General features: G+C 45.3%; 1 protein-coding gene across 1 annotated transcript in view; it reads right to left on the bottom strand.

Annotated features, from left to right (window-relative positions):
* GPR39 (G protein-coupled receptor 39) overlaps positions 1-23,586 on the bottom strand; it is a 234,271-nt gene extending 210,685 nt beyond the window's left edge. The window contains exon 1 of the mRNA XM_081241774.1: positions 22,319-23,586. Within this exon, the coding sequence (XP_081097900.1) occupies positions 22,319-23,174 (856 nt within the window). The 5' untranslated portion in view covers positions 23,175-23,586. The remainder of the gene's footprint in view (positions 1-22,318) is intronic.
* Between the last annotated feature and the right edge of the window lie 1,648 nt (positions 23,587-25,234).

The raw sequence follows: 25,234 nt of genomic DNA, 5'->3' as shown, positions 1-25,234 counted from the left end.
CAACAGAAGAGGCCACAACAGTGAGAGGCCCACATACCGCAAAAAAAAAAAAAAAAAAGCAGCAAGGGAAAAACAACAAGTTATATACAGAGTAACTCCCAAAAGCCTATCAGCTAACTTTTAAGCAGAAACTTTGAAGGCCAGAAGGGAATAGCACAATATATTTAAAGTGATGAAAGGGGAAAATCTACAACCAAGAATACTCTAAAAAACAGGCTCTCATTCAGATTTGATGGAGATCAAAAGTTTTACAGATAAGCATAAACTAAAATATTTCAGCACCATGAAACCAGCTTTACAAGAAATGTTAAAGGGAATTCTCAAGCATAAAAGAAAAGGCCACAACTAGAAATACAAAAATTATGAAAGGAAAAATCTCATTAGTAAAGGCAAATATAGAGCAAAGGTAGTAAATTAACCATTTATAAAGCTAGTAGGAAGGTTAAAGACAAAAGTAATAAAATCATCTACACCTACAATAAGTAGTTAAGGAATACACAAAATAAAAGTATGTAAAATATGATGTCAAAAAGAGTAAACATGGGGAGGTACAAATACACGGTTGTTAAAATGTGTTCAAACTTAAGAGATCAGCAACTTAAAACAGCCACAAAGATAGATTACTATATATAAATTTCATAGTAACCACAAACCAAAAATCTATAATAGATAAACACAAAAAATGAGAAAGTAATCCAAACAAAACACTAAAGATAATCATCAAAGCACAACAGAAGAGAGCAAAAGAAGAACAAAAAACCCCTCAAAAACCACTCCCCTAAATTAACAAAATGGCAATAAGTACATACCTATCAATAGGTACTTTAAATGTAAATGGACAAAAGGCTGCAATCAAAAGACAAAGAGTGGCTGAATAAATACAAGATTCATATATATGCTGCCTGCAAAAGACTCACTTAGGATCTAAAGACACACACAGATGGAAAATGAGAGATGGAAAAAGGTATTCCATGCAAATGGAAACAAAGAGAGCCAGGGTAGCAATACATATATCAGACAAAATAGACTAAATCAAAGATTGTTGCTGAGACAAAGAAGGATACTACATAATGATCAAGGGATCAATCGAAAAAGAAGATATAACAATTATAAATATATATGCACCCAACATAGGAGCACCTAAATACACAAAGATTAACAGACACAAAGGAAGAAACTAACAGTAACACAATAATAGTAGGAGACTTTCACACCCCACTTACCTCAATGGACAGGTCACCCAGACAGAAAATCAGTAAGAAAACCTGGCCTTAACATTATACTGTTAATAGATAAGTATAAAACACTCCATCCAGGGGCTTCCCTGGTGGCGCAGCGGTTGAGAATCTGCCTGCCAATGCAGGGGACACGCGTTCGAGCCCTGGTCTGGAAAGATCCCACATGCCGCGGAGCAACTAGGCCCGTGAGCCACAACTACTGAACCAGTGCGTCTGGAGCTTGTGCTCCACAACAAGAGAGGCCGTGACAGTGAGAGGCCTGCGCACCGTGATGAAGAGTGGTCCCCACTCGCCACAACTAAAGAAAGCCCACGCACAGAAGCAAAGACCCAACACAGACAAAAATAAATAAATAAAATTTTAAAAAAACAACAAAAACACTCCATCCAAAAGCAGCAGAATATCCGTTCCTTCCAAGTGCACATGGAACATTCTCCAGGATACATTACATGCTAGTCCACAAACAAGTGTCAGTAAATTTAAGCAGATTGAAATCATATCATTCTGACCACAGGGCTATGAGACTAGAAATCAACCTCAAAAAAAAAAACAAAACTGGAGACACTTCCGGGTAAGATGGCGGAAGAGTAAGACGCGGAGATCACCTTCCTCCCCACGGATACACCAGAAATACAGCTACACGTGGAACAACTCCTACAGAACACCTACTGAACGCTGGCAGAAGACCCCAGACCTCCCAAAAGGCAAGAAACTCCCCACGTACCTGGGTAGGGCAAAGCGGAGAGGTTCCCGCACAGAGGATCGGTGACGGCTGGCGCTCACCAGCCCGAGAGGCTTGTCTGCTCGCCCGCCTGGGCGGGCGGCGCTGGGAGTTGAGGCTCGGGCTTCGGTCGGAGCACAGGCAGAGGACTGGGGCTGGTGGCGTGAACACAGCCTGAAGGGGCTAATGCGCCACAGCTAGCCGGGAGGGAGTCTGGGAAAAAGTCTGAACCTACTGAAGAGGCAAGAGACTTTTTCTTGCCTCTTTGTTTCCTGGAGCGCGAGGAGAGGGGATTAAGAGCACTGCTTAAAGGAGCTCCAGAGACGGGCGCAAGCCGCGGCTGAAAGCGCGGACCCCAGAGACGGGCGTGGGACGCTGGGGCTGCTGCCGCCGCCAGGAGGCCTGTGTGCGAGCGCAGGTCACTGTCCACGCCCCTTTTCCGGGGAGCCTGTGCAGCCCGTCACTGCTGGGGTCCCGGGATCCAGGGACAGCTTCCCTGGGAGAACGCACGGTGCGCCTCGGGCTGGTGCAACATCATGCCGGCCTCTGCCGCTGCAGGCTCGCCCCACATACCGTGCCCCCTCCCCCCTGGCCTGAGTGAGCCAGAGTCCCTGAAGCGGCTGCTCCTTTAACCCTGTCCTGTCTGAGCGAAGAACAGACGCCCTCCGGCGACCTACACGCAGAGGCGGGGCCAAATCCAAAGCTCAGCCCCAGGAGCTGTGAGAACAAAGAAGAGAAAGGGAAACCTCTCCCAGCAGCCTCAGAAGCAGCGGATTAAAGCTCCACAATCAACTAGATGTACCCTGCATCTGTGGAATACATGAATAGACAACAAATCATCCCAAATTGAGGAGCCAGGAGTCAGTGCTGTGCCTCTGAGGTGGGAGAGCCAACTTCAGGACACTGGTCCACAAGAGACCTCCCAGCTCCACATAATATCAAACGGCGAAAATCTTCCAGAGATCTCCATCTCAACACCAGCACCCAGCTTCACTCAACGACCAGCAAGCTACAGTGCTGGACACCCTATGCCAAACAACTAGCAAGACAGGAACACAATGCCACCCATTAGCAGAGAGGCTGCCTAAAATCATAAAAAGTCCACAGACAAACCAAAACACACCACCAGACGTGGACCTGCCCACCAGAAAGACAAGATCCAGCCTCATCCACCAGAACACAGGCACTAGTCCCCTCCAGCAGGAAGCCTACACAACCCACTAAACCAACCTTAGCCACTGGGGACAGACACCAAAAACAACGGGAACTACGAACCTGCAGCCTGCAAAAAGGAGACCCCAAACACAGTAACATAAGCAAAATGAGAAGACAGAAAATCACACAGCAGGAGAAGGAGCAAGATAAAAACCCACCAGACCTAAAAAATGAAGAGGTAATAGGCAGTCTACCTGAAAAAGAATTCAGAATAATGATGGTAAAGATGATCCAAGATTCTATTTCCAAGATCCAAAATCTTGGAAATAGAATACTCAAAATGCAAGAAACAGTTAACAAGGACCTAGAAGAACTAAAGATGAATCAAGCATCGATTAAAAACACAATAAATGAAATAAAAAATACTCTAGATGGGATCAATAGCAGAATAACTGAGGCAGAAGAACGGATAAGTGAGGTGGAAGATAAAATAGTGGAAATAACTGCTGCAGAGCAAAAGAAAGAAAAAAGAATGAAAAGAACAGAGGACAGTCTCAGAGACCTCTGGGACAACATTAAATGCACCAACATTTGAATTATAGGGGTTCCAGAAGAAGAAGAGAAAAAGAAAGGGACTGAGAAAATATTTGAAGAGATTATAGTTGAAAACTTCCCTAATATGGGAAAGGAAATAGTTAATCAAGTCCAGGAGGCACAGAGAGTCCCATACAGAATAAATCCAAGGAGAAATACGCCAAGACACATATTAATCAAACTGTCAAAAATTAAACACAAAGAAATCATATTAAAAGCAGCAAGGCAAAAACAACAAATAACACACAAGGGAATCCCCATCAGGATAACAGCTGACCTCTCAGCAGAAACTCTACAAGCCAGAAGGGAGTGGCAGGACATAATTAAAGTGATGAAGGAGAAAAACCTGCAACCAAGATTACTCTACCCAGCAAGGATCTCATTCAGATTTGATGGAGAAATTAAAAGGTTTACAGACAAGCAAAAGCTGAGAGAGTTCAGCACCACCAAACCAGCTTTACAACAAATGCTAAAGGAACTTCTCTAGGCAAGAAACACAACAGAAGGAAAAGACCTACAATAACGAACCCAAAACAATTAAGAAAATGGGAATAGGAACATACATATCGATAATTACCTTAAATGTAAATGGACTAAATGCTCCCACCAAAAGACACAGATTGGCTGAATGGATACAAAAACAAGACCCATATATATGCTGTCTACAAGAGACCCACTTCAGACCTAGAGACACATACAGACTGAAAGTAAGGGGGTGGAAAAAGATATTCCATGCACATGGAAACCAAAAGAAAGCTGGAGTAGCAATTCTCATATCAGTCAAAATAGACTTTAAAATAAAGACTACTAGAAGAGACAAAGAAGGACACTACCTAATGATCAAGGGATCGATCCAAGAAGAAGATATAACAATTGTAAATATTTATGTACCCAACATAGGAGCACCTCAATACATAAGGCAAATACTAACAGCCATAAAAGGAGAAATCGACAGTAACACAATCATAGTACGGGACTTTAACACCCCACTTTCACCAATGGACAGATCATCCAAAATGAAAATAAATAAGGAAACACAAGCTTTAAATGATACATTAAACAAGATGGACTTAATCAATATTTATAGGACATTCCATCCAAAAACAACAGAATACACATTTTTCTCAAGTGCTCATGGAACATTCTCCAGGATAGATCATATCTTGGGTCACAAATCAAGCCTTGGTAAATTTAAGAAAATTGAAATTGTATCAAGTATCTTTTCCGACCACAATGCTATGAGACTAGATAAAAGATCTGTAAAAAATACAAACACATGGAGGCTAAACAATACACTACTTAATAATGAAGTGATCACTGAAGAAATCAAAGAGTAAATTAAAAAATACCTAGAAACAAATGACAGTGGAGACACGACGACCCAAAACCTATGGGATGCAGCAAAAGCAGTTCTAAGAGGGAAGTTTATAGCAATACAATCCCACCTTAAGGAACAGGCAACATCTCGAATAAACAACCTAACCTTGCACCTAAAGCAATTAGAGAAAGAAGAACAAAAACATCCCAAAGTTAGCAGAAGGAAAGAAATTATAAAAATCCGATCAGAAATAAATGAAAAAGAAATGAAGGAAACGATAGCAAAGATCAATAAAACTAAAAGCTGGTTCTTTGAGAAGATAAACAAAATTGATAAACCATTAGCCAGACTCATCAAGGAAAAAAGGGAGAAGACTCAAATCAATGGAATGAGAAATGAAAAAGGAGAAGTAACAACTGACACTGCAGAAATACAAAAGATCATGAGAGATTACTACAAGCAACTCTATGCCAATAAAATGGACAACCTGGAAGCAATGGACAAATTCTTAGAAATGCACAACCTGCCAAGACTGAATCAGGAAGAAATAGAAAATATGAACAGACCAATCACAAGCACTGAAATTGAAACTGTGATAAAAAATCTTCCAACAAACAAAAGACCAGGACCAGATGGCTTCACAGGTAAATTCTATCAAGCATTTAGAGAAGAGCTAACACCTATCCTTCTCAAACTCTTCCAAAATATAGCAGGAGGAACACTCCCAAACTCATTCTACGAGGCCACCATCACCTTGATACCAAAACCAGACAAGGATGTCACAAAGAAAGAAAACTACAGGCCAATATCAGTGATGAACATAGATGCAAAAATCCTCAACAAAATACTAGCAAGCAGAATCCAACAGCACATTAAAAGGATCATACACCATGATCAAGTGGGGTTTATTCCAGGAATGCAAGGATTCTTCAATATACACAAATCAATCAACGTGATACACCATATTAACAAATTGAAAGAGAAAAACCATATGATCATCTCAATAGATGCAGAGAAAGCTTTCGACAAAATTCAACACCCATTTATGATAAAAACCCTGCAGAAAGTAGGCATAGAGGGAACTTTCCTCAACATAATAAAGGCCATATATGACAAACCCACATCCAGCATCGTCCTCAATGGTGAAAAACTGAAACTATTTCCACTAAGATCAGGAACAAGACAAGGTTGCCCACTCTCACCACTCTTATTCAACATAGTTTTGGAAGTTTTAGCCACAGCAATCTGAGAAGAAAAGGAAATAGGAATCCAAATTGGAAAAGAAGAAGTAAAGCTGTCACTGTTTGCAGATGACATGATACTATACATAGAGAATCCTAAAGGTGCTACCAGAAAACTACTAGAGCTAATCAATGAATTTGGTAAAGTTGCAGGATACAAAATTAATGCACAGAAATCCCTGGCATTCCTATATACTAATGATGAAAAATCTGAAAGTGAAATCAAGGAAACACTCCCATTTACCATTGCAACAAAAAGAATAAAATATCTAGGAATAAACCTACCTAAGGAGACAAAAGACCTGTCTGCAGAAAATTATAAGACACTGATGAAAGAAATTAAAGATGATACAAATAGATGGAGAGATGTACCATGTTCTTGGATTGGAAGAATCAACATTGTGAAAATGACTCTACTACCCAAAGCAATCTACAGATTCAATGCAATCCCTATCAAACTACCACTGGCATTTTTCACAGAACTAGAACAAAATATTTCACAATTTGTATGGAAACACAAAAGACCCCGAATAGCCAAAGCAATCTTGAGAACGAAAAATGGAGCTGGAGGACTCAGGCTCCCTGACTTCAGACTATACTACAAAGCTACAGTAATCAAGACAGTATGGTACTGGCACAAAAACAGAAAGATAGATCAATGGAACAGGACAGAAAGCCCAGAGATAAACCCATGGACATATGGTCACCTTACCTTTGATAAAGGAGGCAGGAATGTACAGTGGAGAAAGGACAGTCTCTTCAATAAGTGGTGCTGGGAAAACTGGATAGGGACATGTAAAAGTATGAGATTAGATCACTCCCTAACACCATACACAAAAATAGGCTCAAAATGGATTAAAGACCTAAATGTAAGGCCAGACACTATCAAACTCTTAGAGGAAAACATAGGCAGAACACTCTATGACATAAATCACAGCAAGATCCTTTTTGACCCACCTCCTAGAGAAATGGAAATAAAGACAAAAATAAACACATGGGACCTAATGAAACTTAAAAGCTTTTGCACAGCAAAGGAAACCATAAACAAGACCAAAAGACAACCCTCAGAATGGGAGAAAATATTTGCAAATAAAGCAACTGACAAAGGATTAACCTCCAAAACACAAGCAGCTCATGCAGCTCAATATCACAAAAACAAACAACCCAATCCAAAAATGGGGAGGAGACCTAAATAGACATTTCTCCAAAGAAGACATACAGATGGCCAAGAAATACATGAAAAGATGCTCAACATCACTAATCATTAGAGAAATGCAGATCAAAACTACAATGAGTTATCACCTCACACGGGTCAGCTGTCATGAAAAAAATCTACAAACAATAAATGCTGGAGGGGGTGTGGAGAAAAGGGAACCCTTCTGCACTGTTGGTGGGAATGTAAATTGATACATCCACTAAGGAGAAGAGTATGGAGGTTCCTTAAAAAACAAAAAATACAACTACCATATGACCCAGTAATCCCTCTACTGGGCATATACCCTGAGAAAACCATAATTCAAAAAGATACATGTACCACAATGTTCATGGCAGCTCTATTTACAATAGCCAGGACATGGAAGCAACCTAAATGTCCATCAACAGATGAATGGATAAAGAAAACGTGGGACATGTGTACAATGGAATATTACTCAGCCATAAAAGGGAATGAAATTGTGTTATTTGTAGTGAGGTGGATGGACCTAGAATCTGTCATACAGAGTGAAGTCAGTCAGAAAGAGAAAAACAAATACCATATGCTAACACATATATATGGAATTTAAAAAAGCAGTACTGAACCTAGTGGCAGGGCAAGAATAAAGACGCAGATGTGGAGAATGGACTTGAGGGCACGGCGGGGGAAGGGGAAGCTGGGACGAAGTGAGAGAGTGGCATGGACATATATACACTGCCAAATGTAAAATAGATAGCTAGTGGGAGGCTGCTGCATAGCACAGAGAGATCAGCTTGGTGTTTTGTGACAACCTAAAGGGATGGGATAGGGAGGGTGGGAGGGAGGCTCAAGAGGGAGGGGATATGGGGATAGATGTATGCATGTATCTGATTCATTTTGTTGTACAGTAGAAACTAACACAACATTGTAAAGCATTTATACTCCAATAAAGATGTGGGAAAAAAATCCATGTACCCAAGACTTTTCTTATAAGTTGCTTAAAATAAGCAAAATTAAAAGCTTCCAACTAGTTTAAAAAAAAAAAAATACCGCAGGGCTTCCCTGGTGGTGCAGTAGTTAAGAATCCGCCTGCCAATGCAGGGGACACGGGTTCGAGCCCTGGTCCAGGAAGATCCCACATGCCGCAGATCTTCTAAGCCTGTGCACCACAACTACTGAGCTTGTGCTCTGGAGCCCGCGAGCCACAACTACTGAGCCCACGAGCCACAACTACTGAAGTCCGCACGCCTAGAGCCCGTGCTCTGCTACAAGAGAAGCCACCGCAATGAGAAGCCTGCACACCACAATGAAGAGTAGCCCCCACTCGCCGCAACTAGATAAAAGCCCGCATGCAGCAACAAAAAAACCCAATGCAGCCAAAACTAAAAATAAATTAATTAATTTTAAAAAAACCATAAGGAGACATCACCTGACATTTTTCAAAATGGCTATTATCAAAAAGACAACAAATAACATGGGGTGATAAGGATGTGGAGAAAAGTGAACCCTCAGGCTCTGCTGGTGGGAATGTAAATTGGTGAAGTTATTACGGAAAATAGTATGAATATTCCTCAAAAAATTAAAAACAGTACTATCATACCATCCAGCAATTCCACTCCTGAGTATCCGAAGAAAACAAAAACACTTGTTCAAAAGGTTATACGCACCCCCATGTTCATTTCAACATTATTTACAATAGCCAAGATATGAAAGCAACCTAAATGCCCATCAATAGATGAATGGATAAAGAAGATATGCATATATATATATATATATACACACACGTATATAGATAATGGAATATTACTCAGTCATAAAAAAGAATGAAATTTTGCCATTTACGACAACATGGATAGACATAGAGGGAAGTATGCTAAGTGAAATAAGTCAGACAGATAAAGACAGATACCTTATGATTTCACTTGTATGTGGACTCTAAAAAACAAGACAAATGAACAAGTATAACAAAACAGAAACAGAGTCATAGATACAGAAAACCAACAGGTAGTTGCCAGAGAGGGTAGAGAGAAGTATATGAGGGAGATTAAGAGGTACAAACTTCCAGATGCAAAATAAATGAGTCACAGGTATGAAATGCACAGTTGGAGGAATATAATCAATTCTTTTGTAATATCTTTGTATAGTGACAGAGGTAACTAGACTCATGGTTATCTTTTTGAAATGTGTAGAAATAGTGAATCACTATGCTGTGTACCAGGAACGAGCTCAGTGTTGTCAACCCATTATTGTGGCAAAATAAACAAACTCATAGAAGAAGACATCAGATTCGTGGCAGGGGCTAAGGGTAGGGGGAAACTGGATGCAGGTAGTTAAAAGGTACAAACCTCCGTTTATAAGATAAATAACTAATAGGGGTGTGATGTACAACATGGTAACTATAATGAACACAGCTGTACCTTATATATGAAAGTTGCTAAGAGAATAAATCCTAAGCGTTCTCATCGTAAAAACAAAAATTTTTTTCTATTTCTTTAATTTTGTATCTACAGAAGATGATGGATGCTCTCTAAACTTATTTAACATTTCATGATGTATGGAAGTCAAATCATTATGCTGTACACCTTAAACTTACACAATACTGTATGTCAATTGTACCTCAATAAAACTGGAAGGAAAAAAAGAGAGCAGGGCTTCCCTGCTGGCGCAGTGGTTGAGAGTCCGCCTGCCGATGCAGGGGACGCGGGTTCGTGCCCCGGTCCGGGAGGATCCCACATGCCGCGGAGCGGCTGGGCCCGTGAGCCATGGCCGCTGAGCCTGTGCGTCCGGAGCCTGTGCTCCGCAACGGGAGAGGCCACAGCAGTGAGAGGCCCGCGTACCGCAATAAAAAAAAAAAAAAAGAAACGTGCACCAGACTTGGCATCCTGGTTTCTTCCCTCCTCATCTCTCACCGCCCACAACAAGGCCCCCAGCTGGATCACATCCTATTCAAAGAGCCCATCTCTTTGCTGAGGGAAAAACATGGACTTCGGAGTTAGACTGTAGCTCAAATCTCCATGGGTGATTACCTCGGGCAATTCTGAAAAACAAGGATAATTCTACTCTCGTGATGGTGATGTTATAAGGAATAGAGATAAAGTATAAAGGCCAGTCCCTTGACTGGCTGGTCCCGGCGCTCTGATCAGCCTTGGCAGCAGAATGCTAGAGAAGGAGGAACAGGAAATGCTCTGAACCTATTTTGAAAGAAGGACCAAATGCTTCATTTTCTGGGCATCCCATAAGCCCCCTTGAATTTTAATACAACAGGAGCAAGGGGACGTCTTCCCCTAAACTTCACTGAGATTGAATTTTAACTACCTTGCAAATGGAGGTTTGGAGCCTGACTTAAGTGTTTTTTTTCCAAAATAATGTGAAGTTTCTTCTGCCTAAGTGTCATGGAGCAAATTCACACGTGCCATGACTACACAGAGTTCCTATTACATCTCTAACTAGTTCTTACTACACATGGTGAGTTCAGTCATTCCTAATGCATCCTTTTCTTATTCTTTTTGAGTTAAAGAATACCTTCCACATGTCGTGGATGGGTGCTCCTCAAGCTTTTAATCTGCGCAGGAATCACAGAGACCTGCACGCAAGGCAGATTCTAATTCAGTAGGTGTGGGGTGTGGCCCAAGACTCTATAGTTTACAATTTCCAGGTGATGTTGATGCTCCTGATCCATGGACCACACGATGAATATCAAGTTTGTGGAGAACATCTCTGGGATGGGTGACGTCCAATTAACCACCCTATTAAAAATGCTGGGGCTTCCCTGGTGGCACAGGGGTTGAGAGTCCGCCTGCCGATGCAGGGGACACGGGTTCGTGCCCCGGTCTGGGAAGATCCCACATGCCGCGGAGTGGCTGGGTCTGTGAGCCACGGCCGCTGAGCCTGCGCGTCCGGAGCCTGTGCTCCGCCAAGGGAGAGGCCACAACAGTGAGAGGTCCGCGTACCGCAAAAAAACAAAAACAAAACTGCTGGTGCCCAGAACCAGTTTACTTTATAAGCAGCCATTACCCGCCTCTCTTCATCAAGGGTATTTTTAGGCTTCCTTCTACAAGGCTCCACCTCTATACTTTGATGCCCCAACTAGAGAAATATTAAGCTCCTCGAAGGGGAGAATGAGAATCCTGATCCCTAAAGTCTAAATGACACCATACACATTTTAGGATTTCGTAAATACCTGATGAATGAAGTGCTAAAGTGAAACGCGAAGACCTGCTGGAGAGTTTAGAGCAGGGTGAAGCCGGTCCAGGAAGGCTTCCTGGAGGAAGGGGCCTTCAAGAGATTCAATAATGAGAAAAACTCCAGGTGCAAGAAGGAGAACAGGCTACTTCTACACAAGTTTTCTTCACCCTCTGGAAAGCAAACTTCACTTGCCTCCCCTGTCGAGACAAACTTGAAAAACAGTGACAACACATCAGCTGTCCTCTAAATATACAAAATATGCAGCTGCCAGTTCAACATGATATTTCATCCTTCAGAACTGTGGCACATAGAAAGTCGACCCATAAATTTCCCAGAAAGCTTTGTTTCTGCTGAGTCGATCATGTCTTCCAAAGAATAATAATATGTAAAGCCAGACACCAAATGAGTTTGCTTCTACCCGAATACCCTGTGTGTAGTGTTTTATTTCTAAGGTAAGCGGGATTTTTTTTCCCCTTCACTAGAGAAAGAAGATGGCTTTTCTCTACAAATTCAATGAACCTTATCCCCCAACTGGGCCTGACTCCCATGAATGCATGCCTTTGGTTTCCAATATGCTGCTGCAGCCTGCTGACCCCCGTCTGTCAGATTCTGGTACCACCACTGCTCTCCAGCTATCCAGCCACCCTTGAGATGTGTAAAGCAGCCTGATGAGATGTCTGGCAGGCTCCTGCCCGCCAAAATGGCTCTTACACACAGTAAGTGCAAGCAGGAAATTTTGTCAAGTTTCTCAGTTGGCAGAAACCCTAACATCAGAAAATGGTAAAGTTTGTTAGCCTGAGACATTTCTCGTACTCAGTGCTTTCAGCACTGGGGTTGGCTCCCACTGTCCACCCCACCTTTTTCCATTTGAAGCTAAATGATGAAGAATGTAAGCGCTCTCTCCAGTGCGAAGGCTCTGGAAAGCAGCAAAGCTGCCCAGACATTCACTGATTCACCCAACTTTCGTTCAGCACCTTCTAAGTGCCAGGCTCTGAGGAAAAAGAGCTACCCAAAGCATGATAATTAAAAGATGAATCTACCACAGTCCTCCTCTCTGACAACCAAAGTATCCACGGGTTCAAAATTCCAGCTGATGGGACTCAAACCTGCAAATTTTGAATTCCCCAAATAAGAGTCTAAATAAAAGTCCAGAGAAAATCCCATGGTGCCCTGGATCATGGTAAATTTCCTAATCACTGAGCCTTAGCAGGTGTTCAATAAATGGTGGGTGAATCCAGGAATGGCTGGGCCATGGGTACAGGTCTCAGAAGGTAGGACTTTTCACAGAGAAGCTTCTAGAGATTAGGTTTGGAAGATATAACTAAGGCAGGACATGTGTCTACCTTGGAGCCCCTTATCAGAGTTCAGGGAATGTATCCGTTTTCTACTGTTACATAACGACATCTATTTATTAGCTCACATTTCTGTAGATCGGAACTGCAGACCCGGCATGGCTGAGATCTCTGCTCAGGGTCTCATGGTATCAGCCAGGCTGAATTCTTTTCTGAAGGTTCTGGGGGGAAATCCACCTCTCAGCTCATTCAGATCCCCACTTCTTTCCTGGTGCTCAGCTCCTAGGGACCACCTACATTCCCTGCCAGCGACCCCTCCAGATCTCCAAAGCCAGCAATGGAGAATGTCTTTTACCTCCCACCCCTCTTGTGATTTGAATCTCTGAGGTCCCCTGTCTCTGGCTTCTAGACCCAGATTTCAACGGTCTTGTGACTTGATTAAGCCCACGCAGAAAATCTCCCTATTTTAAGGTCAACTGATTCAGGAACTTAACTACTTCTGCAAAATCCCTTCACTGCAACACCTTGATTAGTGTTTGCTTGAATAAGTGGGAGCAGATGTATGTACACCAGGGCTCCAGAAGTCCAGGAGCCATCTCAGATTTCTGCCTGCCACAGGGAAGGGGCGGAAAGGCAGGTGGAGGCGAAGCGATTTCCTGAGGATCACAGTTTGTGGGGTCCCCGTCCTACCCAAGAGCAGCACCACTGTCAGGGAATTTCAATCCCAGCACCTATGAAGCAGTTCACAGCCACTGCGTCCCCAGCCCAGTAGGGTAGTTTGAAGAACTATGAGTGTGCACAGTCCCTGATCTCAGGAAGCCCCAAGAATAGCTGGGAGAGGGACTTCCCTGGTGGTCCAGTGGTTGGGAATGCACCTTCCAATGCAGGGGACACGGGTTCGATCCCTGGTTGGGGAACTAGAATCCCACATGCAGTGGGGCAACTAAGCCCACATGCCACAACTACTGAGCTCACAGGCCTCAAACACAGAGCCCACACGCCACAACTAGAGAGGAGCCCGCGCGCCGCAATGAACGGCCCGCAACTAAGACCCAATGCAGCCAAAAATAAAATAAATAAAGCAATTCTTTAAAAAAAAAAAAAAAAAAAAAGAAGAGTTGGGAGACAACACCTGGGACCCCATCTGAGAAATGGGGTCTCAGATGGCTCATCGTTCACAGGAAGATCCGTGTGGGAAGGCTTGGAGGAAGAAGTGGGGACTTGAAATTGTCACTGAAGAACGAGCGGACCACTGCACAGTGGAGATAAGTTAGAGCAACTACGACCAAGCCAGCTCCTAGCCAGAGCCTATGCAATGTGGAGGAGCTTGGGGCCTCCATGCTGGGGACAGATAAGGGGCTGAGGGCAAGCAGAGTCACTCTCTGGCCATGGAAGGCTGCAGAGCCAGCAAGAGTTGGACAAACCAAGAGCCAGAGGCCTGAAGAATGGCAGGAAGAACTAACCGATCTCAGGTGCTCCACCGGGATTGTGTCCCAGTGAAGGGTCGTCTCTTTTCCACTCTGGGGACATGACCAGGCCTGTATGTTGACTCCAACTGCGGTTCCACAAATGCTGTCAGCCCAGGGGCAGCGGCACACATTTAACTGTGCCGCTTCTCCCCTGAAAGCCCTTCAATGGCTGCCAAGGAGAAATGTCAAGCCCCTTAGCTATGATCTTGTCTGGACCAGGTGGCATGGTGGCTGATCTTATCCACCAGGCTGGGCTCAAGGTACATTAAAGGGAGAGCTATGGGGACTTCCCTGGCAGTCCAGTGGTTAAGACTCTGCACTCCCAATGCAGGGGGCACAGATTCGATCCCTGGTTGGGGAACTAAGATCCTCCATGCCACCTGGCACAGCTAAAAAAAAAAAAAAAGAGGGGGAGAGACTATGGAGTTTAGAAGTCTTTTCTTCCCCCTTCCCAAAACCTGGCTTTCAAGACAACTGCCTAGCCAAAGAGGTCAAGAAGTCCAGCTTCCGGGCTCAAAACTGAAAGCAATACCTTTAGACAAGGCAGTACCTGCTTTTTTGCTTCCCTGGGGTGACAAGCCTTCTGGTTAAGACTTGAGGGAGAGGGCTGCAAGTGAATGCAATTTAAGGGGGAAATAAAAACATATTGGTTGAATATTTTCAAAACACTGCCCCCACTGCATACCCTTTCCATCACCCTGAGGACACCCTTGTCAACAAGTGGTGAAAGGGCCTGCTAAGAAATAATTTTTCAAGTTGTCTCATTCCATTATCATCCGGTTAAACAGAGCTTCACAAGTACTGTTAAACACCACCTTAATCACTTTCATTTCAGGGTGACTTCTGGCAGGTACATATAGTGAAAGTTGATATTCAGGGGCTGATTAACACAGACTGTTCCTTGGCTCAGGGGAGATAAAATCTCAACTGTCTTCCACGATGGCTTGACTTTTCAGAGGCCTGGGAAGAATCAGATCCCTTTCAAGAGAGCATCTTTAGGTTTGGACTAATCAGAAAAATTCTGAGGAATGATAAGTTTCTAGAGGAATGCACACCCAAGGGAAAACAGAACATCATTCCCCGATCCCAAGCTCAGGCGTGTTCAGGTATTTATTCAGTCAACAAAATTTCATTGAACGTGTGCTGTGTGCCAGCCCCTAGGCTAGGATGAAGAGGCGTGGGGACGGAGATTAAGAATAGCTCCTGCCCTCAAGGAATCAGAAGGCAGGCAGCCATCAATTAAATGATTTCACCATTAAATGTAAAATTATAACTGTGAGTCTTGTTTCAAGGGACGTTAAATGAAGTCAGGGAGGATGGGCCATGCTTCCCAGGGGAGATGTGAAGATGCTCGCTTGATGAAGGTGCTGGTGGGGTCAGGTAGAGCATGGGGTGAGGCAGAAAAGCATTTCAGGCAGAGAAAACAACACATGCCAAGACCATGTGGTAAGAGACAGCCTGGCCATGGTCTACTGAAGGATTTCAAGGGGGGAATGGGGCAGAGGAGTGTTACAGATTGAACTGTGCTCCCCCAAATTCATACGGTGAAGCCCTAACCCCCAAGGTGACAGTATCTGGAGACAGGGCCTTTTGGGAGGTGACTGAGGTTATATGAGGTCAGAAGGGCAGGGCTCTAAGGTCACTGGACTGGCTTCCTTATAACAAAAAGAAGAGATAAAGAAGAGATCTCCCGCTCTGTGCGCACAGAGCAAGGGCCATGTGAGGACTCAGTAAGAAGGCTGCTATTTGCAAACCAAAGAAGTCTCACCAGAAACCATCCCTGGCATCTCCCGGATCTCAGATTTCTAGCTTCCAGAAATGTGAGAAAATAAACATCTGCTGTTTAAGCCCCCCTATCTGTGGTATTTTGTCATGGCAGCTCCGGCAGACTAACACAATGGGAGAACTGCACCCGATGCAGTCGGAGGGGCAGCCGACCACGAGGTCCTAATGTTAAGGATTTTGATCCTTGACCTAAGAGCCATGGGAAGCCATTAACAGACTTGAACTTGATGGGCCTGAGAATGGGGGCATCAGTGGGATCCCAGCAGCTGCAGCACGAACAGCCTAGGCGAGGGTAGATGCAGACATTCCTCCAGTGATGCCATGTCCAGTCAAGGTCCCTCAAAGTAGAAAAGGGGCTCCAGGAGCTCAAGCTCTTTGACAGTCCCTACAAAGGAAGGTGCTATCCGCGAGCAGGGCCCAGGTAAGGCTGAACACCTCTATTTACAAGTGAAAGCAGCAACGGTGACCAGTCTTTTCTTCAGTGCTCAGTACGCAGCCAAGAAGTAAAGGTGGAGAGTCAGGTGGGTTGTCGCAGGGCTCAGACCAGCAGGGGAGCTGGGCAGAGGAAAAGGCGGAGAGAGACGATAGTGTGATCCAAGTGGTGGGCCGGAGGACCTTGTCCAGCGGGGCAGGACAGGGCTCCTTGACACCCGATTCAATATGCTTCCTCTGTGCTGTCTCTACCCGCAAATGGCTTTTATTCTGAGTGGTTTTAGCATTAATAAGCTGAAGGCATTGCTCGATGAAGGCTTCTGCTGTCTTATTACACTTTGGCAGCCCCCATGAGGCATGCAACTAAGACAGACGAACAGGCTTGCTAATGAATGGGAACTGGGATTCCAATATTCCCTTCCACGGGAACGATGCATCTCTCCAACAGAGAAATGAAATCTTGGAGGCAGCCTGATTATACAAATAAAGCAGCATTGTTATATTTGTCTGCCAGGGTGACCACAGGACACTTGCAATTTATGACAGATATCACAAATAGAAAAATAAACATGAAACACCATTTATTATAGCCACATCCACCCCAGTGAAGGGAGGAGGAGAACAGAGGCAGCAAGCCGAATACTTGAGGCAAAACTTTTGTCCTGAAATAGCCAAACATTTGAGTCAAAATAATCTCTCACTCTAAAAGTGTCAGTAATTTAATTCTGGTGATATTTCCCTGAGAGGCTGAGTTGGCTTAGCCCTCTACACCACAGAAATAGCCTTTACTAAGAAAATTAGTGACACAAACATGATAGTAACACCAGAATTTAAACTAGTCAGGAAAACAATTATTTAAAAATTCTTTGGGCACTTCAGAGCATTTTAAGGCATTCATTTTCATGTAATCAGTTGATATACACAGGGGTATAGAGATTGATTTTTCAATTAATTATATTTCTGCATATGGCCTGTATGTGGGGGGCAGAATTTCATGAAGTCAATGAAAGGGAAGCTAGAGAAACACATGAATCAAATGACAGGCCACTGACAAAGGAAGGTCTGGCCGAATTAAACCAGTTAATCCTGAAACAATGGGAAATTGACAAGGATGATGCTAGGACATCCTCATCCTTCAATGAGAATGAATTAAATAGCAACGAATTAAGAGAAGCTCTTGGGAGAAAGCTTTCTTTATAATCTTGCTATTCTAGAAAATCAAACACAATGGCTATCACAACTATTTTGTCGGAAAAATTACAAGTGAAGCACTTGTTTCATTCTGAAAAGAATTATTATAAGAATTCACATATGATTAGAAACTATGTTTGACAAAATATAAGACAAATTTCTTTTCATAATTTTCACTTTTGTTTTTCACAATGACATCCCAATAAAACCTCTTTTCATGGGAAATTTTGGACTCCATTTTAAGAAACTAATTTGAAGAGTTTGTTTCAGGTACTGATTGTAAAGAGGAGCCACTGTCAACATCTCAGCTTCCTTTCTCTGTCTCTCCCGTGAAAACGTGACTTTGACCTCACATCTGAGGTCTTAAGACCCAGAGGATATGATTCTGATCTCCTCCTTGCTTCTCTCTGGCCCACCCCACAAATATCCAAATATGTGTCAACCTTCTTTTTACAGTAGTTCAGTTCAGCAGCCACTCTCAATCTTTTTTCCATCCAGATACACTTGGGACTAAGTCCATATTCAAGATATTCTCCAAGATCAACCCAAGTTGACGTGCAATTCCCATCACTCTCTGCGCCTCCTCCCCTTTCCCTCTGACTCAGGAGAGAAAATCAGAATGCCAAAAAAAAAGTGCACCTATTATAGAGTCCTAAGCCTCTATGCTGTTCCTCTAATTTCATAATTTCACAATTTTCTGTAAAAAAATTTTCATTAACTATGGTTGAAAGCCCATCACTACCCTACAGGTCCTGAGGAGGTAGCGCTAACCTAGTCCCAATCACTTTACACTCTTGAAAGTTACAAATTACAACTCTTCATTTAAACTACTCTTGTTCCACTTTGAGTGGGTGACATCTGACAGCAAGCCCCATGAGCAACAGACACAAACATGAGTGTCTGTGGACCTGGGTGCCCCACGCACTGAAAATAACTCCAAGTGAGAGTTCAGAAATATAAGATGGAAGGTCTGGGAAGAAAAAAAAAAGAAAAAAGATGGAAGGTCTGGGAAACCCTCTTGAAAGGAAGGCTCATTTTGCATATTCTCAACATCTAAGGTATAAAGAGACAAATGCACCAGTTCCTTGCCTCCAGAAGAGACAGGAATCCAGACCAGGCCACCTCTGTTCTGGCACGGGACAAGTCATATTAGCTGTGACCGTGCAAAAAGAAATGTCTAGTACTGATTTCTCAGTGAGCTGACAAGAGGCAAGAGGGACACTCATGTGTCCAGAAATGTGTACTTTCACATTATTATTGTTTTCTCCTGCAAATTGCTTGAGAGCTAGGAGGTGTCCCCGCATCTCTTTCCCTCCCAGAGTTCCCAATTTGTTTTCATTATTCACCAACCCAGCCCCTCAGCTAGAGTGAGGCACAATAGCAAAAGATGCAGAAAGGAAAATCAATATGTTCTACATAGACTTCCTCATCTTGGGTAGATTTATGAATTTCCCTTCTGTTATGCAGAAGTTAGCATTTTTAACAATGAAGGGGAAAATTCCTTAATTGTTTTTTTATTGCCTCCAGAGCTCCAAAGACATCCTGTGCTGTGTTGGCATTTACATTTCACATTAAATACAAAATGTTTGAAATGAGCAAATATTTGTTTTCATTTGATACATCTGTTAACTCAAGTGCTAAAAAGACAGCTAAATCACTATGTTAAATTCAGCGATTTGTAAACAATTTATATATTCATTTGTTCTGGGTTAAAAATGCCCCAGAGCATAAGTTTTATGAAACACAAAGTAAATTGCATTGTATCAATCTGATGGATGCAGGGCATGATTTCTTCCTCTTCACTCCATTAATTTATTTTCTCACTTGAGTTAATTAGTGAGGCTCCTATTTTTAAAAGCTCTTTGAAATTCACTGGGAGTGGGAACAGTTGCAAGAAGTGCTTTGGAAACCTCCTGCAGAGGAAATGTGCTAAATTCCCCCAAGACATTATCACACATTGAGCACCTGATTGCCATTCAACAATCTATGCTAGGAACACAGTGGGCGATTAATACATAGTTGTTACAAGAAAGCGGGAGAGAACCAGAAGGAAAGAACGGGGCAGCTGAGAGAACAGACTCATTCCAGGTGATTACTAATTGGATGAGATGATCTCCAAGTTCCTATTTGTCTCTACACAAAAGTCTTGTGACATTCTGATTTTATGTCTGAATGGAGACATAACTCCAACATGGAGACCGACTTCAACTTGCAACAATACCCACTAGGAGAAGAGACATCTATTCAGAGCAATTAAAATTTTTTTAATTAAAAGAGATTGGTACAATAGAGAACAAAGATGAATCAATAATTTTTTTCCTTGGTCAAATGCAGTCTTAATTCCTAAATTAGGGTGGGAGATTAAAAAAGTAAATTCATTCATACTAAAGTATAAATTACTGCTAAAAGTTTAAAATATGCCTAAGGGTATATGGCGGAAAGAAGACCTAGTCTTTCAACAGATGTTCAAGCAAATCCAATGTCCGTTTCTTCCTGGAATATTTTGGGCAGAAGCCAATGGGCGAGAGAGATTGAGTTGGGTTGGGTGCCCTTCCTAAGTCCCTAGACAATGTCACCTGCTACAGACGCCTTACTCCAATTTCCAGAAAGGCTGCAACACCTTATCAAAGTCCTGCTTTATTTCATTTTCCTTTCCCCATGAGCCTGTGAAAAAACCACAGGCAGCCACTCATTCCCCTGCCCTTGTAATGGCAAAGAACAAATCTGACTCCATCTTGGATCTCTTTCTTTTACTTTAACCTTTGTATTCTATTGCTTTTGCCACAAGAATGTTGCCTACAGTCTGAAATAGACAGGATGGCCCACTCTCAAGGCTCTGACCTTTCAAGATATAACATGTTTCCATTCATATAGAGATAAAAAGTTGCAGAACAGAGAATAACATCTGTCTTGTTGGAGGTTTATAGGAACCTGACCTGACCTACATGTACAGCTGCAAGAACAAAGGATTCCGGCACCAAGAAGTCTGCAACAAGCAGCCACACCCCCTCCCCCTTAAATATAAAAGAAGTCTGAACTCTAACGCAGGTAAGATGGTTCTTTGGGACACTAGTTCACCATCTTCTCGCTAAAGTCATTATTCCTGGCCCCAACACGTCAGTCTCTCAATTTACTGTCCTGCTGTGCGGCCAGCAGTGTGAGCTTGGACTCGCTAACACGCTGAGAACCAAGGTTAGAAACTGGGAGCTGCACTTGAGTGCGTTTGAACTAGGTCTTCCCTAAGCCTGAAATGGCTCCTTTATGAAATGGAAATATAAGCCAAGAGCACAGCGCCTGATGCAGAGTCCGCATCCCCAAACCGCAAACTCCCTCCTGTCATTTCGCACAGACCCAGAGTAAAGTCAGGTCAGTTGTACGGACACACCAGAAGCCAGGGGCATGGCTGGGACAGTACCCAGGTCTTTCCATTTCTCTTCAAGTGCCTTCCAATTTTCTTTCCTAAGTCCTTGCCCTAGAACCTGTTTCTCAGGTTTCCCACACCAAAACAAACAGCACCGTGATTTATTCCTTCTCTGATGCCACACTGGAAAGGGAGCTGGGGAAAAGGGGAAACATTGTCCCAACAGCTCCCCCTTGACTCACACACACCCACAAGGATATCTTTTTCTTCTTTCCGCTAAAAGACATTTTTAAAAACTCTTTGCTCCTGTACGTTTTGTGTGTCTCCATGAAAGCCCACCAGGCCCCTCTTCTGAGGCCTTGGGGGGCTACTGATCATGGGCCCCTCCCTTCCTGGCACACAGGAGGATCTGACTTTAAATATTTACATCACAAGAAAAGTTTGGAAAACGAAACAAGTTCTCTGCAAGGGAATTGGTATTTGGGATGATCAATCAAGTCTCGGGAAATCTGTGAAGCCAGATTTTCTGAATCAGACAAACAAGCCAGCCGGTCCAGCCATGTTTCTGTGTTAAGAAACAAATCGACCAGGGCAAACACGCCAGCACTACCTTGGGGAGTGTGTGTCTGAGAGCTCCAGTTTCTTAAGACTTGGGTAGGAAACCACTTTGGGGGAACAGAGTCCCAGCCTGTGTGTCTTTCCGACAGCCTTGTTTCTACAAAGGAGAAGAAAAATGGGAACACAATCGAATTGCCTGAGAAAGGTTCTCCAGGATAAAGCTGGGCTAGATAAGGCTGCTGCCTTCCATCTTCACAGAACTGGGTCCTTCTCAAAGGACTTCCACCTGTCCCATATTACCTAACCGGACCCTCAGATTTCTCAGTGTTACCTCCATTTTACCCAGGCTATTCTGTGACTTGGCCAGCCATCGCACAGCTGCCACTGTGGAACATACCCAGCCCTTCTGACTGCTGGGCTAGTGCTCTTTTGACCATAACCCAAGTCCCCAAAGCAGAGAGAAGAAACATGCAGAGGCTCAGATCCATGCCTCTTCAGCCTCACACTCTTAAGGCAAGACTTGAGTTTAGAGGACCGCGGGCGGTGGCGGGCGGGGAGTGGGGGGGGATGAGGGTGGTTCGCAGGAGGCCCTCCACCCAGGACTCACTCAGGAAGATGATGGTCTGCCTCCGGGCGCTCCTGCTCTCCTCGCTCTCCGACTTCCTCACCTGCAGCTGCTGCCCCTGGGCGGCCAGCGTGCCCTGCTTACTCCTCGTGAGTGCCTGCATCATGCTCCAGCACATGAAGGCCACGGAGACCAGGACCACGAGGTAGATGACGAAGGCACCGAAGATGCTGGACTGGAACACGGTCCAGCGGCTGGAGAGGTTGGTACAGATGGACATGTTGGAGCTCTCCGGTTGCTCGTGGTGGCGGGTACGGGAGCGGTTGCACGTGAGACCGCGGTGACTGGGCACGTTCGCCAAGGGGTACTCGACTCCCATGGCGAAAAGCAAAGGCAACGCCACCAGGGCGGAGGTGACCCAGACGAAGCCAATGAGCAGCTTCACCTGGCAGGGCCCCGACATGGCCTTATACCGGAAGGGGTGGCAGATGGCGATGTAGCGCTCGAAGCTGAGCGTCAGCACGTGCAGCAGCGTGGCGTAGCTGCAGGCCTCGAAGAGGAACGTGTGAAGCTTGCAGGACACCGAGTAGCTGGGCGTGGTCAGGGGATTCCAGATGATGCTGTAGAACTCCACGGGCATGCCGATGAGGAAGACCAGGATGTCGGAGCAAGCCAGGCTCACCATGTGATCCGTCACCTCCTTCTGCAGGTAGCCCTTCTTCTGCAGCACCTGGGTGACCCGAATGGTGACACTATTCCCCAGGATGCCCACCACGAAGATGGTCAGGTACACCAGGATGAGGGTGATTTTGATCCAGGAGGCCACCTCGAACCCGGGAACGTGGCTGTGATCGATGACATGGGAGCAGTCACTGCCAGGACGGCTGGGCGAAGCCATGAGGAAGGCAGCCAGCCAGGCGGCGGCGTCCAAAGACCTTCCGAACTCTCCTTCCTCCTCCCCGCGCGGCCCGAAGCTCTCGGCCGCAACTCACTAGAGTGGGTGCAGGGCTTTTTCGAGCTCACCTGGACAAGGTAACAGGCTTTCGGGTGCTTTCACGGAAACTTCCCGGAGCAGCCCAACCTAGCCGAGGCTGGAGGCGTCCGAGGGTGGGGTTTGGGGGGGGGGGTGTCTGGGCGAGGCGGGGAGAGCGCGGAGGAAGGAGGTTCCAATCTCGCTGCAGCCAGTCAGCCCGCAGCCCCCAGCGCGCACGCCCTCCCCTTCTCCGTCCCGGACGCTCCCCTCCCGGCTGCCTGGCCCTGGCGCGCCAAACCCACCTCTCCCGAACGGCTGGAGGCGGGGTGGTCAGCGATTAATCATTAACGGCCGCCGCCTGTGCTCCCGGCCGCAGACCCAGCCCAGCGGGGGCGTGCTCAGCTCACAGACACGGTCCCCACACCAGATCTTGGCCCCGGAGCACGGGGCGACGGGTGGCCCCATCTCCCCCGCCGCCCACGCGGCCACCGCCGAGTCAGCGCCGCCGTCCGGTCCCACGCGCATCCCACCGCGGGGAGGCGCAGCCGGGGGGGCAGCTGGAGTGCGCTCCCGGGCTTAGGCGCGGAAAAACCAAGCCGCCCCCTCCTGCCCTGGGGTCCCTTCGAAGGTTTGGGCCACCACGGCCAGTTTTGGGGGGCGGGGGACGGCTGGACCCGAGCGCCCGCCTCGGTCGCTGGCCGGTTGGCGGGGCCCCCCTGGCGCAGCCAGCAAGCTTTCGCCTCCTTGGTGCCCTGCCGTCGGGCCCTGGGGTGTTGGCACTGGACGGTCAGGCTGTGCGCGGGCTGGAGCCGCTGCTCCAGGAAGTCGCCCCCAAGCAGGTTACTAGGTCCCCAGAGAAGCCCTGCATTTCCGCAAAGCCTCCCGGGCGTTCTGCGCCACCTTCCTGCCGAAGGACCCGAGGAGCGCGGCGCCCTCCTTTCAGTTTCACTCCACAACTCAGGCCCCTCTCCCGGGGGCAGCGGCGGGAAGTCCTTAACTGGAGACATGTATATGGATGAGGGTGGCACCATCCGCCAGGATGCCCCTGGTGGGAAGCGCGTCCTCCCAGGGAGCTGCGACCAGGGCATCAAGGGCAGTAGGAGGGAGTAAACACGGCGAGAAGGATCATGACATTTTCGCTCTTAGAAGAGGAAAACCTCTAGTGGGCCCATCTTCATCTTCTAATTCTAAAATCAGAAGGAACTTTGCCAGGGGAGGCAGGGGGCTGTCCTATGCATTGTAGAATATTTAGCATCTTCATGTCCCACGCTGAATAGTGACAGCCAAAATGTCTCCAGACGTTACCAGCTGTCCTCTGAGGGGGCAAAACTGCCCCAGGTGGAGAACCACCGCCTTGAAGGAAGAACATGGAACCTCTTCATCTGTTCATCCTGAGGGCGTAGCACAGGCCTGTCCAGAAAAGCATTCTTAAATGATCACAGCCACTGCCCTGTGATGGGATCGTTTTAAAGATGAAAAATCGGAGGTGTCCAGAGGATAGGTGCTTCCCCAAGGCCATAATAAAGTGAGTGAGGGACTTGAAAACCCAGATCCGTCAAACCCTGAGTATACCTACACTCCTAACAGGGAGGGAATTCTGGGAATACAGAAGGTGCTCCGGAGCTGAGTCCAGAACAATACACGTAGAGAAACGGGGACTGTATTTTCTGAACCCAACCCTGGGCATGTGGTTTGAGGCCCTCAGCGAATGTTTGATTTTGACACTCTCAGAGGAAAAAAAAAAAGGTTGTATGGCCACTGGATCTTTACAGTTAGCACTCAAGGTGGCTATAGCTATTTTTTCTCTCTCTTCTCTGTTAAATGACAAGCTATAAGGCCGAGAAGTCTCTTTTCCCTCTCTGACACTACTCCACAGAGCCCTAAATAGTATGTTTGGCCAACCCCCCTTCCCCCCACCGTTTGTGCTATTTGACCTACTTGCTGGCGGAGAACCTCTTAACTCATTGCCTCATTGGTGAACTGTG

This window comes from Mesoplodon bidens, assembly GCF_964165515.1.
Source record: "Mesoplodon bidens genome assembly, chromosome: 8".
Classification (NCBI taxonomy): Eukaryota; Metazoa; Chordata; class Mammalia; order Artiodactyla; family Ziphiidae; genus Mesoplodon; species Mesoplodon bidens.
This window is presented reverse-complemented; position numbering and strand designations above follow the sequence as displayed.